The sequence below is a fragment of the Scyliorhinus canicula genome, chromosome 11, assembly GCF_902713615.1.
Source record: "Scyliorhinus canicula chromosome 11, sScyCan1.1, whole genome shotgun sequence".
Classification (NCBI taxonomy): Eukaryota; Metazoa; Chordata; class Chondrichthyes; order Carcharhiniformes; family Scyliorhinidae; genus Scyliorhinus; species Scyliorhinus canicula.
The window spans coordinates 92,930,426-92,947,021 of NC_052156.1; the positions used below are offsets into that span (position 1 = coordinate 92,930,426).

At 46.9% G+C, this 16,596-nt stretch overlaps 1 protein-coding gene across 1 annotated transcript in view; it reads left to right on the forward strand.

Moving 5' to 3' along the window:
• The window catches only part of LOC119973771 (voltage-dependent calcium channel subunit alpha-2/delta-2-like), a 979,537-nt gene that overhangs the window by 679,255 nt on the left and 283,686 nt on the right, over positions 1-16,596 (forward strand). The window contains exon 11 of the mRNA XM_038812195.1: positions 9,404-9,453. Within this exon, the coding sequence (XP_038668123.1) occupies positions 9,404-9,453 (50 nt within the window). The remainder of the gene's footprint in view (positions 1-9,403; positions 9,454-16,596) is intronic.

The window sequence follows — 16,596 nt, forward strand, 5'->3', positions numbered from 1 at the left end:
AGTCAGACACACAGTGTGGTAGCTCAGTCAAACAGTGTAGTAGCTCAGTCATACACACACAGTGTGGTAGCTCAGTCAGACACACACAGTGTGGTAGCTCGGTCAGACACAGTGTGGTAGCTCAGTCAGACACACAGTGTGGTAGCTCAGTCAGACACACAGTGTGGTAGCTCAGTCAGACACAGTGTGGTAGCTCAGTCAGACACACACAGTGTGGTAGCTCAGTCAGACACACAGTGTGGTAGCTCAGTCAGACACACACAGTGTGGTAGCTCAGTCAGACACACAGTGTGGTAGCTCAGTCAGACACACACAGTGTGGTAGCTCAGTCAGACACACACAGTATGGTAGCTCAGTCAGACACACACAGTGTGGTAGCTCAGTCAGACACACAGTGTGGTAGCTCAGTCAGACACACACAGCGTGGTAGCTCAGTCAGACACACAGTGTGGTAGCTCAGTCAAACAGTGTAGTAGCTCAGTCATACACACACAGTGTGGTAGCTCAGTCAGACACACAGTGTGGTAGCTCAGTCAGACACACACAGCGTGGTAGCTCAGTCAGACACACAGTGTGGTAGCTCAGTCAGACACACACAGTGTGGTAGCTCAGTCAGACACACAGTGTGGTAGCTCAGTCAGACACACACAGCGTGGTAGCTCAGTCAGACACACAGTGTGGTAGCTCAGTCAAACAGTGTAGTAGCTCAGTCATACACACACAGTGTGGTAGCTCAGTCAGACACACACAGTGTGGTAGCTCAGTCAAACAGTGTAGTAGCTCAGTCATACAGACACAGTGTGGTAGCTCAGTCAGACACACACAGTGTGGTAGCTCGGTCAGACACAGTGTGGTAGCTCAGTCAGACACACAGTGTGGTAGCTCAGTCAGACACACAGTGTGGTAGCTCAGTCAGACACACAGTGTGGTAGCTCAGTCAGACACACACAGCGTGGTAGCTCAGTCAGACACACAGTGTGGTAGCTCAGTCAAACAGTGTAGTAGCTCAGTCATACACACACAGTGTGGTAGCTCAGTCAGACACACAGTGTGGTAGCTCAGTCAGACACACAGTGTGGTAGCTCAGTCAGACACACACAGTGTGGTAGCTCAGTCAGACACACAGTGTGGTAGCTCAGTCAGACACACACAGCGTGGTAGCTCAGTCAGACACACAGTGTGGTAGCTCAGTCAAACAGTGTAGTAGCTCAGTCATACACACACAGTGTGGTAGCTCAGTCAGACACACACAGTGTGGTAGCTCAGTCAAACAGTGTAGTAGCTCAGTCATACAGACACAGTGTGGTAGCTCAGTCAGACACACAGTGTGGTAGCTCAGTCAAACAGTGTAGTAGCTCAGTCATACACACACAGTGTGGTAGCTCAGTCAGACACACACAGTGTGGTAGCTCGGTCAGACACAGTGTGGTAGCTCAGTCAGACACACAGTGTGGTAGCTCAGTCAGACACACAGTGTGGTAGCTCAGTCAGACACACACAGTGTGGTAGCTCAGTCAGACACACAGTGTGGTAGGTCAGTCAGACACACAGTGTGGTAGCTCAGTCAGACACACACAGTGTGGTAGCTCAGACAGACAGTGTGGTAACTCAGTCAGACACACAGTGTGGTAGCTCAGTCAGACACACAGTGTGGTAGCTCAGTCAGACACACAGTGTGGTAGCTGAGTCAGACACACATTGTGGTAGCTCAGTCAGACACACCCAGTGTGGTAGCTCAGTCAGACACACAGTGTGGTAGCTCAGTCAGACACACACAGTGTGGTAGCTCAGACAGACACACACAGTGTTGTAGCTCAGTCAGACACACAGTGTGGTAGCTCAGTCAGACACACAGTGTGGTAGCTCAGTCAGACAGCGTGGTAACTCAGTCAGGCAGTGTGATAGCTCAGTCAAACACACACACTGTGGTAGCTCAGTCAGACAGCGTGGTAACTCAGTCAGGCAGTGTGATAGCTCAGTCAAACACACACACTGTGGTAGCTCAGTCAGACACATATTGTTGGGTAACTCAGTCAGACACACAGCGTGGAGCCCAGTCAGACACGTGGAATGGAAGCTCACTTACAACCATGGCTGCACATTTATAGCCCTGGTCACAGATGCAGTTAGCATTAGTTACAGGCTCAATGAGAAACACAGACCATTGGGACATCTGCATGCACTGTGACAAGCACGGTGTAGTAGTGCTGTTATGGGCACAGTTAAAAGCACTGGGTATTGTGATGATAAGTAGATTGTCATCTGTATTATCATCTGTATGTAAATATCAATATATGTATAAGTGTAATAGTTCCAGCAACCGGCCACCAGGTGGTGTGAGTATGCTGACACGTCACCTGGATACACCATGGATGGAATTCTCCGACCTCCGGCAGGGTCGGGGAATCGCTCGGGGCCGGCGTAAATCCTGCCCCCGCCGTGGCCGGAATTCTCCGCCACCCGGGAATCAGCGGGAGCGGGAATCACGCCCCGCGTAATTCTCTGGCCCGCGATGAGCCGAAGTCCCGCCGCTGACAGGCCAATCCCGCCAATGTGGTTTAAACCACCTCTGTGCCGGCGGGATTGGCGGCGCGAGCGGGCCCCCGGGGTCCTGGGGGGGCGCGGGATGATCGGACCCCGGGGGTGCCCCCACGGTGGCCTGGCCCACGATCGGGGCCCACCGATCGGCGGGTGGGCCAGTGCTGAGGGAGCACTCTTTTTCTTCCACCGCCGCCACGGCCTCCACCACGGCGGAGGCGGAAGAGACCTACAGCGCATGCTCCAGTGGTGATGTCAGCGGACGCTGACGCCCAGGCGCATGCGCGGACTCACGCCGACCGGCAAAGGCCTTTCGGCCAGCCCCGACGCCGGCCGGCGAGCGCCAAAGGCCGTTGCCGCCGGTTTTGGTGCCAGTCGGCGTAGCGGGAGTCACTCCAGCACGGGCCTACCCCCTAAAGGTGCGGAGAATTCCGCACCTTTGGGGAGGCCCATGCCAGAGTGGTTGGCGCCACTCCGCTACGCCGGGACCCCACGGCCTGCCGGGTAGGGGAGAATTTTGCCGCATGTGTTCCAGGAGAAGGTATTTAGAAAGAGTTTGTAGCAGTCGCATATTAGAGTAGTGTCTCAGTGTAAGTTAGTGTTAGACCATTATTTCCAACTGTATTTCTCTTGGACATTTTAGTAATTTGTTAGTGTAGTGTTAATAATAAATAACTTTTTTTTATAAAACGCAGTCTAATGATCTTTGTTCATAAAACAATATCAAGATTCAAGATCAATCCAATCAAAGAACATTACGGTATTATCACAGGCATGGTGTGTTGCACAGTAACTGGGTGTTTGCACAGTTACAGCTATCAGGAATGGTAGCAAAATCGGAATCTCACTGGACAAGTAATCCACAGGCTTAGATTATTGCCCCGTGGCAGCTGGGGAATTTGAATTCAGCTGATTAATGAATTTGGAATGTAAAGCTAGTCTCAGTATTTGTTTGGAAACAAATTTATTCCATACATGTTCAGCATAATAACACAATTGTAACATCCAACAGAATATATAGCTTGTCCATTTTACCCTTATACCCCACCCCCACCTACACAACAAACAGCTCCTCAAATATAGTCATGAACGCCTCCACCATACTTCGAAGCCCTCCTCTGACCCCTCAGGGCAAACTTTATTTTCTCCAACCTGTGAACCTCGTACAAGTCTCCCAACCATATCGCGACCCCTGGTGGCATAGCTGACCTCTAATTCAAAAGTTACCCACTGCCAGGCAATCAGAGAGGCGAAGGCCACGACATCATAGATTATCATAGAATTTACAGTATAGAAGGAGGCCATTCGGCCCATCGAGACTGCACCGGCTCTTGGAAAGAGCACCCTACCCAAGGTCAACACCTCCACCCTATCCGCATAATCCAGTAACCTCACCCAATGCTGAGGGCAATTTTGGACACTAAAGGCAATTTATCATGGCCAATCCACCTAACCTGCACATCTTTGGACTGTGGGAGGAAACCGGAGCACCCGGAGGAAACCCACACACACATGGGGAGGATGTGCAGACTCCGCACAGACAGTGACCCAAGCCGGAATCGAACCTGGGATCCTGGAGCTCTGATGCAATTGTGCTAACCACTATGCTACTGTACTGCCCACAAAGGACATGGGCCTCCTTCCCCTCCAGCGGCTCTGGCACCTCCGGCACCCCAAAGATTGCCACCATAGACCCGACTCCATCTCAAACCCTACAACCCTCGATAGGATCCTAAACACCACCTTCCAAAAGTTCTCCAACTCCATACAACCTAGAACATTTGGCATAGTTTGCTGGCCCCTTCCATACCCCTCGCATCTGTCACTACCTCCGGGAAAGCCCCACTCATCAGGGCCTGAGTCATGTGGACCCTATGCACCATCTTAAATTGTACAAGACTCATCCTTGCACAGAAGGTTCAGTCCATTTGACGCATCATCTCTGACCAAAATCCCCATCCTATCTCCCTCCCAACTCGTCCTCCCAATTCCGCTTGATCCTTCTCACTAAGGTCATGCCCTGCTCTCGTAACCATCCATATATGTTCACAATCCTACTATCAGCAGGGGCTGGTTTAGCGCAGGGCTAAATCGCTAGCTTTGAAAGCAGACCAAGGCAGGCCAGCAGCACGGTTCAATTCCCGTAACAGCCTCCCCGAACAGGCGCCGGAATGTGGTGACTAGGGCCTTTTCACAGTAACTTCATTTGAAGCCTACTTGTGACAATAAGCGATTTTCATTTTTCATTTCATCTTCCCCTTCATCCGGGAGCAACATTTTCTCCAAAAGTGTATATTCCAGTACCTGAGGGAATGAGGTAGATCCCATGAGGCGTTGTGGCTGTCGGGAAGCCTGCAGGAGGCTTCACCCGGCACGTGCCGACCACGTTGCGCTCCAATTGAGGTATGATGTGGTCATAGATCGTGCCCACATTCTCAATATTTATGATCATGGAGCTACCAGTTGTTGTAAAAACCCATCTGGTTCACTAATGCCCTTTAAGGAAGGAAAAATGCCATCCTTACCAGGTCTGGTCTACATGTGACTCCAGACCCACAGCAATGTGGTTGACTATCAACTGGCCTCTGAAATAGCTCAACAAGCCACTCAGTTGGAGTCATAGAGGTTTAAAGCATGGAAACAGGCCCTTTAGTCTAACTTGTCCACACCCCCAATTTTAACCACTAAGCTGGTCCCATTGCCCTGATTTGGCCCATATCCCTCCATACCCATCTTACCCAGAAATATGTCTGAATGCTTTTTAAAAGACAAAATTGAACCTGCCTCTACTACTGCCTCTGGAAGCTCGTTCCAGACACTCACCACCCGCTCAGTGAAAAAATTGCCCGTCTGGACCCTTTTGTATCTCTCCCCTCTCACCTTAAACCTAAACCCTCTAGTTTTAGACTCCCCTATCTTTGGGAATAGATGTTGACTATCCTGGGGCTGGTTTAGCACACTGGGCTAAATCGCTGGCTTTTAAAGCAGACCAAGGCAGGCCAACAGCACAGTTCAATTCCCGTACCAACCTCCCCGAACAGGCGCTGGAATGTGGCGACTAGGGGCTTTTCACAGTAACTTCACTGAAGCCTACTTGTGACAATAAGCAATTTTCATTTCATTTCTTCCATACCTATGCCCCTCATCACTTTATAGACCCCTATTATATCATACCTAAGCCTCCTACACTCCAGTGAAAAAAGTCCCATTCTATCTAGCCTCTCCTTATATCGCAAACCATCAAGTCCTGGTAGCATCCTAGTAAATCTTTTCTGCACTCTTTCTAGTTTAATAATATCCTTTCTATAATAGGATGACCACAACTGTACACAGCATTCCAAGTGTGGTCTTACTAATGTCTTATACAACTTTCAAAAATCATCCCAACTCCTGTATTCCGTGTTCTGACCAATGAAACCAAGCATGCCGAATACTTCTTCTTCACCCTGTCCACCTGTGACTCCACTTTCAAGGAGCTATGAACCTGTACTCCTCGATCTATTTGTTCTATAACTCTCCCCAACATCGTACCAGTAACTGAGTAGGTTGTGCCCCAATTCGATATACCAAATGCATCACCTCACATTTATCTAAAGTAAACTCCATCTGCCATTCATCAGCCCACTGGCCCAATTGATCAAAATCCCGTTGCAATCCGAGATAACCTTCTTCACTGTCCACTATGCCACCAATCTTGGTGTCATCTGCAAACTTACTACCCATGTCTCCCAAATTCTCATCCAAATCATTAATATAAATAACAATAACAGTGGACCCAGCACTGATCCCTGAGGCACACCGCTGGTCACAGGCCTCCAATTTGAAAACCAAGCCTCTACAACCACCTCGTGCTAGATTCTCCCACCCCACCCGCCGCAAGAACGCCATACGTGAGCCACATAGAATGTAAAAATCCATTGACCTCGGGCAGAATTCTCTGGTCGACGGGCGATCGCGGCTGGAGAATCACGCCTTTTGTCTTCTGTTGTCAAACCAATTTTATATCCAATTGGCTACCTCACTCTGGATCCCATGAGATCTAATCTTAAGCAACAACCTACCATGTGGTACCTTGTCAAAGTCCTGCCTCTCTAAATGCCTGTAGATCCTGTTTCTCAGAATACCTTCTAACACCTTGCCCACCACAGACATTAGGTTCACCGGTCTGTAGTTCCCAGGCTTTTCCCTTAAACAAAGGCACAATATTTGCTACCTTCCAATCTTCAGGCACCTTACCTGTGGCTGTCGACGATTCAAATATATCTTTTAGAGGATCCACAATTTCCTCCCTGGCCTCCCACAACATCCTGGGATACAGTTCATCAGCTCCCGGTGATTTATCTACCTTGATGTGCTTTAAGATTTCCAGCACCTCCTTCTCTGTGATATGTACACTCCTCAAGATATCATTATTTATTTCCCCAAGTTCCCTAACATCCATGCCTTTCTCAACAGTAAACACCGATGAAAAATATTAATTTAAGGCCTCATCTATCTCTTGTGGATCTTCACAAAGATGACCTTGTAGATCCTTAAGAAACCCTACTCTCTCCCTAGTTACTGTTTTGCTCTTTATGTATTTGTAGAAGCTCTTTGGATTCTCCTTTGCTTTATCTGCCAAAACAATCTCATGTCTCCTTTTTGACCTCCTGATTTCTCTCTTAACTCTACCCCGACAACCTCTATACTCTTCAAGGGATCCACTTGATCCCAGCTGCCTATGCATGTTATATGCCTCATTCTTCTTTTTGACCAGGGCCTCAATATCCTGAGTCATCCAGATTTCCCTACTTCTACCAGCCTTGCCCTTCACTCTAAAGGGAATGTTCTTATCCTGAACCCTGGTTAACACACTTTTGAAAGCCACACGTTTACCAGCCGTCCCTTTGCCTGTCAACAGTCTCCCTCAACTTTTGAAAGTTTTTATCTAATACCAGAGAAATTTGCCTTGCCCCAATTCAGAATTTTAACTTTTGGGCCAGGCCTATCATTCTCCCTCGCTATCTTAAAACTAATGGAATTATGATCACTGGTCCCAAAGTGATCCTTCACGAACACTTCTGTCACCTGTCCTTCCTTATTTCCCAAGAGGAGGTCAGGCCATCTACATACTGAATGAGAAATTCCTCCTGAATACACTCAACAACTTTCTCTCCATGTTATGGCTGTCCCAGTCAATATTAGGAAAGTTAAAGTCCCAGTTGTATCAAACTACTGCAGGAAGATCAAATCTTCTGGGGCTGGTTTAGCTCACCAGGCTAAACCGCTGGCTTTTAAAGCAGACCAAGCAGGCCAGCAGCACGGTTCGATTCCCGTACCAGCCTCCCCGGACAGACGCCGGAATGTGGCGACTAGGGGCTTTTCACAGTAACTTCATTGAAGTCTACTCGTGACAATAAGCGATTTTCATTTCATTTCATTTCAAATAAGTATAAAACTGGACTGACCACTTGGCATTGATCTAGGCATTGAATGAAACAAAATTCTCCTCAAAATTGGGAGAGCTGTCTCACAGGCTAGTCTAGCAACAGCCTGACATAATCATACTCAGCAAATCATACCTTACAGACAATGTTCCATCTCGTCCATCACCATCCCTTGGTTTGCTCTGTCTCACTGGCAGCACAGACCCACCAGAGGTGAAACATGGGCATGGAAATCTCTTGCTGATTACCACCTATATTAGCTGATGAATCAGTACTCCTCCATGTTGAACATCACATTGAAAAATTCTAAAGATGGCAAGGGCACAGAATGGGGGACTTCATCCATCAGTGGTTCTGTAGAAACACTACTGACCATGTTTCAGCACTGGTGGGCCTCTGCTGTTAGGTATTTTGGACATTCTGAATTCTCCTTCTGTGTACCTGAACAGGCGTTGAAGTGTGGCGGCTAGGGGCTTTTCACAGTAACTTCATTGCAGTGCTAATGTGAGCCTACTTGTGACAATAAAAATTATTATTAAAAAAAGAACAGCACCTCTTCTCTGCACTCAATTCACAAACCAAATTCCTTAAGTTAAATACTTTCTCTGTCTAGCAGTACTCCATCAAGCTGAACTGCTGCTCAACAACTCAACAATGTTGTGGTATTGTCCCCCCCCCCCCTCCCTCTTTTCACCTTAGGCTGCTGCCGCTCACTGGGGGAAATTCCTGGGTATCTGAAAGCATAAAATAAAAAGAGAGGGTTGGGGTATAGGATGCAGGTTGGGGAGGAAAGCAAGAGGATCATGATCCATGGTCACATCATCAGCTTGTACTTCATGCCCGGTAGCAAGATCAACGTGAAGATGGATTTAAGGTAAATAAGGCAGGAACGTCCCATCATCTGTAATGTTCTTTCTGATGATAAATGTGCCCCAGCAGGCCCCATGTTGCAAAACATCTAACTTCTCCCTAGGACTGAGGGCACAGGCATTTCCAGGCTGGACCCTTCAACCTGAGAGCCCTCTCTCTGCCCTGTTGCTCCATTTGTGTTGTTTCTTCTTGCAGCTAATAAGACCATTTAACAGCAACAGTCTTTCAGTCACTGCAGTTCCTCTTCAAAAGGTGCAGACTACTTTTAGGAGCTGGATAAAAGCTGAAAGATGTGCTAGCTCTTATGCTGTTCGGACCCAGTTCTGCTTGTGTGGGGCCTCGCAGCCAGGGGAGGGAGCCCAGTTATTATTCAGACAGCCAAGGATTGAATTCAAGTTCAGACTTTTATAACATGCTAATAAATTAAAAAATACTTTAGATTTCTCCAGCTTCAAGATTGATAAAAGGGAGACTGTTTTATTCAGACAGTGAAATCTCGGAGATTTTTCTATGCTTGTTTCATTCTTCATTTCACAGATTTAGTGACTACCATTTGTTTCTCTTCCCAGGATATTATTTTGAAATCCCTTCCATTGGAGCAATCCGGATAAATACTCAGGTGAGTGACTCCGGTTCTGCTGGAGAGTGATAGAGGGTAGTCAGACTATCACAGGGAAAAATACTGAAACATCATGGAGATTAAATCAAGCATTGACTCAGTCTGCCAGGGCTTATTATTTCTTCCCTTCTGCTAATCCTGTTGCTTGGTGCTGATTATCCATCATGCTCTGCTGTCAGCTAGTGTCCTTTATCCATCATGTTTCATCCTGCCATTGGTGTCCATTATCCACAGTGCTCTGTGTTTCAGTGGACGCCATCATCCTTTGGGTTGTGTGCTACCAACTAAAGTTTGAGGTTGATCAGGTAAGGTGTATACCATTCGGAGGCAAAGATTGTTATAATAAGCCTTCCCCCAATTTAGCACATTCACCCTATGACCACTCTTATCCTTGTCCACCAGCACTTTAAAAACTTACTGAATTGTGGTCACTGTTCCCGAAATGCTCCCCCACTGAAACTTCTACCACCTGGCCGGGCTCATTCCCCAATACAAAGTCCAGTACAGCCCCTTCCCTAGTGGGACTATCTAAATATTGTTTTAAGAAGCCCTCCTGGATGCTCCTGAGAAACTCTGCCCTGTCTAAGCCCCTAGCACTAAGTGAGTCCCGGTCAATATTGGGGAAGTTGAAGTCTCCCATCACAACAACCCTGTTGTTTTTACTCGTTTCCAAAATCTGTCTACCTATCTGCCCCTCTATCTCCTACTGGCTGTTGGGAGGCCTGTAGTAATCCCCCAACATTGTGACTGCACCTTTCTTATTCCTGATCTCTACCTATTTAGCCTCGCTGCCCTCTGAGGTGTCCTCCCATAGTACAGCTGTGATATTCTCCCTAACCAGTAGCGCAACTCCGCCACCTCTTTTACATCCCCCTCTATCCTGCCTGAAACATCTAAATCCTGGAACATTTAGCTGCCAATCCTGTCCTTCCCTCAACCAGGTCTCTGTAATGGCAACAACATCATAGTTCCAAGTACTAATCCAAGCTCTAAGTTCATCTGCCTTACCTGTAATACTTCTTGCATTAAAACATATGCACTTCAGGCCACCAGACCCGCTGTCTTCAGCAACATCTCCCTGTCTGCTCTTCTTCAGAGCCATACTGGCCCTATTCCCTAGTTCTCCCTCAATGCTTTCACCTTTTAGAGTCATAGAATTTACAGGGCAGAAGGAGGCCATTCGGCCCATCGAGTCTGCACTGACTCTTTGAAAGAGCACCGTACCCAAGCCAACACCGCCACCCTATCCCCATTACCCAGTAACCCGACCCAACACTAAGGGCAATTTTGGACACTAAGGGCAATTTAGCATGACCAATCCACCTAACCTGCACATCTTTGGATTGTGGGAGGAATCCGGAGAACCCAGAGGAAACCCACGCACAAACGGGGAGAATGTGCAAACTCCGCACAGACAGTGAACAAAGCCGTGAATCGAACCTGGGACCCTGGAGCTGTGAAGCAATTGTGCTAACCACCATGCTACTGACCTATTTCCCCACCCCCCTGCCATACTAGTTTAAACCCTCCCGTGTGGCACTAGCAAACCTCGTGGCCCCGATATTTATGCCTCTCCAGTTTAGATGCAACCCATCTTTCTTATACAGGTCACACCTGCCCCAGTGGTCCAGATAATGGAAACTCTCCCTCCTACTCCAGCTGTTTAGCCACATGTTTAACTGCTCTATCTTCCTGTTTCTATCCTCACTGGCATGTGGCACAGGGAGTAATCCTCAGATTACAATCCTAGAGGTCCTGTCTTTTAATGTTCTGCCTAGCTCCCTGAACTCCTGCTGCAGGACCTCATGCCCCTTCCTGCCTTTTTGCGTTAGTACCAATATGTACAACGACCTCTGCCTGTTTGCCCTCCCCCTTCAGGATGACCACTACCCGTTCGGAGACAGCCTGGTCCCTGGCACCAGGGAGGCAACATACCATCCTGGAGTCTCTTTTATGTCCACAGAAACACCTATCTGTGCCCCTGACTATAGAGTCCCCTATAACTATTTATTTTCTGCGCTTTGACCCTCCCTGCTGAACATCAGAGCCAGCCATGGTGCCACTGCTCTGGCTGCTGCTGTTTTCCCCTGATAGGCTATCCCACCCCGACAGTATCCAAAGGGGTATGCCAGTTCGAGAGGGGGACAACCACAGGGGATTCCTGCACTGACTGCCTGCCCCTTCTGGTGGTCACCCATTTCTCTGCCTGCACCTTGGGTGTGACAACATTTATATGACTGCTATCTATGACGCTTTCCGCCACCTGCATGCTCCTAAGTGCATCCAACTGCTGCTCCAACCGAACCATGCGGTCTCTGAGGAGCTCCAGTTAGAACATAGAACAGTACAGCACAGAACAGGCCCTTCGGCCCTCGATGTTGAGCCGAGCAGTGATCACCCTACTCAAACCCACGTATCCACCCTATACCCGTAACCCAACAACCCCCCCTTAACCTTACTTTTTAAGGACACTACGGGCAATTTAGCATGGCCAATCCACCTAACCCGCACATCTTTGGACTGTGGGAGGAAACCGGAGCACCTGGAGGAAACCCACGCACACACGGGGAGGACGTGCAGACTCCACACGTTACCCAGCCGGGAATCGAACCTGGGACCCTGGAGCTGTGAAGCATTTATGCTAACCACCATGCTACCGTGCTGCCCAGTTGGGTGCGCTTGGGTGCACTTTCTGCAGATGAAGCCATTAGGGAGGCTGGAAGCCTCCCGGACCTGCCACATCTCCCAGTCAGAGCACTGCACATGTCTAATTAACTTTGTGTTAATTAGTAAATTAAATTTCAATTTTTTTTTACAAAGTTACTGTTAACTATGTTTCCTAGCACTAGATTTCTACTATAAATGTGAAAGTGTGAAAGCTAAATACAGTACTCTCCGATCTCTGGCTTAGATACCCCTCTAAATTGTAATTAAGTAATTATATTTAATTAGTTTAACAATACTTAATTTTTAAATTTAGTGTAGATTCCCAACCAACCAATCAGGTCACAGCTTTACTGTGATGTCACTTCAGTTCCCCCACCCCCCTCCCACACACAATTTGAAAAGGTAATAAAAATAAAAATCACTTACCTTCCCAAGTTTTCAGATGCTCTCTGGTTCTCTCCCTGCAGATTAAAAGTTACAGGCCAGAAGAAAGAAAACAAAACAATAGGGAAAAAGCACCTTCTCCCACTCTGCACCAAAATACCTCACTGCACCAAATTACCAAGTTCCAATTCCAACTCTGGATGTGCGTCACTCCGGCTGTGTATCCTTGACCTGCGCAAAGCTTATTGAGTGCACTTTCTGTCTGTCTTTTATACAGAACTCAGGTAACCAGGGTGACTCATACTACTTAAGCTTCAAAGAGAAGAATACAATGTGCACCTTTGTGCCACTAAACAGGCCTCAGGTGACTGACAGATAACTGCCTCTCAGCAATTAGGGTGGGGGCAACTTCAGCCAATCAGACACTAAGCTACACACTGCACTTTTAACTGAAAAACAGCAGAATTAGACTTACCATTTACCTTTCCTAATTACCTCACTGCACCAAATTACCAAGTTCCAACTTCCCACTCTGGATGTGTCTCACTCACTCAGGATGTGTCTCCTTCACCTGCGCAAAGCTTACTGAGTGCGCTTTCTTTCTGTCTTTTATACAGACCTCAGCTAACCAGGGTGACTCATACTACTTAAACTTCAAAGAGAAGAATACAATGTGCACCTTTGTGCCACTAAACAGGCCTCAGGTGGCTGACAATAACTGCCTCTCAACAATTAGGGTGGGGGCAGCTTCAGCCAATCAGACACTAAACTACACACTGTCAATGGTTCTTCAAAATAGAGCAAAGAAAACAAAAAGTCAACAGTGTTAATCCCAGAGCTGAAGAGGTTGGATTACGAGGAGAGGTTGAGTAGACTGGGACTGTATTAGTTGGAATTTAGAAGGATGAGGGGGGATCTTATAGAAAAATAGAAAAATATGAAGGGAATAGATTGGATAAATGCGGGCAGGTTGTTTCCACTGGCGGATGAAAGCAGAACTAGGGGGCATAGCCTCAAAATAAAGGGAAATAGATTTAGGGCTGAGTTTAGGAGGAACTTCTTCACCCAAAGCATTGTGAATCTATGGAATTCCTTGCCCAGTGAAGCAGTTGAGGCACCTTCATTAAATGTTTTTAAGATAGAGATAGATAGTTTTTTGAAGAATAAATGGATCAAGGGTTATGGTGTTCGGGCCGGAAGGTGGAGCTGAGTCCACAAAACATCAGCCATGATCTCATTGAATGGCGGAGCAGGCTCGAGGGGCCAGATGGCCTACTCCTGCTCCTAGTTCTTATGTTCTTATGTTCTAACCCATATTTCAATACAAGAAACACAGGAAAAAGACCACTTCAGGCAACAAAGGCGGTTCAGCAGCAAAATCAGTCAGATGCCTGATCGATTGAACTAATGAACAGTCACATTTGCATGCATGCAGTTTTATAGACTAAAATCAATGTATGTGTTTGGTTGGATTCAAAATCATTTTGAAAGAAAGGAGGATGAGATGATAGGTAGACTATCATCTGTATCTAATATGAGTAGAGCATCATCATATTTCTGTGTATTGTAAGTTTTATGTTTTACTATTGTAGTTCTAGCATCTGACCATCAGTGGTGCGAGTATGCAGGTAGGTGAGCCGGACGCACCAGGGCCGGGATTCTCCCTTCTGGGGACTAAGTTCCCACGCCGGCGGGAAAACCGTCACCAACCACTCCATTAGACCATTGTTACCAACTGTTTAATCTTAGACATTATAGTAATCCTTTAGAGTCGTGTTCGTAATAAATAGTTGTGTTGTAAAATAAAGTTTGATGTTCTTTGTTGACATTACCACATCAAGATTCAACATCAGCAAAATCAAAGAACATTACATTTTGCTTAATGCATACCGGTATACCAAACAGAAAAATGTATCAACCTCAGTCTTGAAAGCTGCAGACTTGATGGGCCAAATTGGGCTTTCAATTAACCCAGGACCATAATCATGTGGAAAATTTAATTTGAATGTGCACTTGTTTTAGAGTTTCATACCAGAGCAAATAATCTCTCTGTATGTTTTCTGCTGAATAGTTTTATTGTTCTGATCACCTTAATTACGTTGACTCTCAGTCTTCTAATCACATGGGAATATTATGCAGCCTCTTGTCATCATTTAGTCCTGTTAGCCTTGGTATCATTTCATAGAATTTACAGTGCAGAAGGAAGCCATTTGGCCCATCAAGTCTGCAGTGGCCTTTGGAAAGAGCACCCTACTTAAGCCCACATCTCCACCCACCTAAACTTTTGGACACCAATCGGGCAATGTAGCAGGGTCAATCCACCTAACCTGCAAATCTTTGGACTGTGGAAGGAAACTGGAGCACCCGGAGGAAAGCCACGCAGACAGGGAGAGAACTTGCAGACTCCACACAGACAGTGACCTAAGCCGAGAATTGAACCAAGGTCCCTGGTGCTGTGAGGCAGTAGTGCTAACCACTGTGCCACCGTGTCGCCCACAATAGAATCCGCAACAAGAATTAATGAAGGTGAATCTATGGTCCCTCCGAGGCCAAGTCACAAGTAGGCTTACATTAACAGAGCAATGAAGTTATTGTGAAAATCCCCCAGTCGCCACGCACTCTGGCGCCTGTTCGGGTAGACAGAGGGAGAATTCAGAATGTCCAATTCACCTAACAAGCACGTTTTTTCGGGACTTGTGGCAGGAAACCGGAGCACCTGGAGGAAACCCACGCAGACACGGGGAGAACGTGCAGATTCTGCACAGACATTGACCCAAGCAGGAATCGAACCTGGGACCCTGGCACTGTGAAGCAACAGTGCTAATCACTGTGCTGCTGACTGGGTGGATGTGGTTGCATGTGTCTGAACATCTGTGTGTTCATGCATGTCCATTTCTGGGTTTACACATGTACGGTTTCACATGTGTGTGTGCATGCATGTGTATGTCGGTGTGCATGTATGTATGTTAGTGTGTGAAAGTGAGTGTATTTTTTATTATTGCTCCATGGGATGTGGATGTCATGACCAAGCCAGTATTTTGTTGCCCATCCCTAGTTGCCCTTGCTGGGTGGCCTGCGAGGCCATTTCAGAGGGAAGTTTATAGTCAGCCACATTACTGTTGATCTGGGGCTGGAGTCACATGTAAACTAGACCAGGTAATGGGATATTTCCTCTCCAAAAGGACATTAGTGAACCAGATGGGATTTTACAACAAACGTTAGTAGTTACATGACTTAATTGCTGAGATTATCTTTCAATTGCAGATGAATCAATTAAATTAATTAATTAATTAATTTTAAATTCCACCAGCTGCCATGTCGGTTTCAAGCCAGAATTTTAAACTTGGGTCTCTGAATTAAGAGCCCAGCGAAATTACCACTAATAATAATATAATAATAATATTTATTGTCACAAGTAGGCTTACATTAACACTGCATTGAAGTTATTGTGAAAAGCCTCGAGTCGCCATATTCTGGCGCCTGTTCGGGTACACAGAAGGAGAATTCAAAATGTCCTACACCACTGTCTCCCTCTTGTACAGTTGTCCAGGCATGCGTGTGTAAGTGTGGGCATGCGCGTGTAAGTGTACATGAGTGGGTGTGTTTGTGGATGCATACATAGATGAACATGTGGACATATGTATGAGTACTTACGTGTGTGTGGGTGAGCATGTGCTCTATATATATATATATATATATATATATATGGCATGTGGTTACATTTGTGAAGCTGTTAGCTAGAGACATTGAGGATTTATGAGGGAAAAAGCAATTGCTACCTTTAAAGTGCCAGTTTCTGATTGTGAATGGGTTTCAGTCGTCTTGGAATTAGATTATCCAAAGTCTAGCCTTGGAGCGGCATGGTGGCACATTGGGTTCAACTGCGATCTCGGGTGACTATGTGGAGTTTGCACTTTCTCCCCGTGTGTGTGTGTGGGTTTCCTCCGGGTGCTCCGGTTTCCTCCCACAGTCCAAAGATGTGCAGGTTAGGTGAATTGGCCGTGCTAAATTGTCCCTTTGTGTCCAAAGGTTTGGTGGGAATACAGGACTAGAGCGGGGATTGGGCCTCGGGTAGGGTGCTCTTTCGAAGGG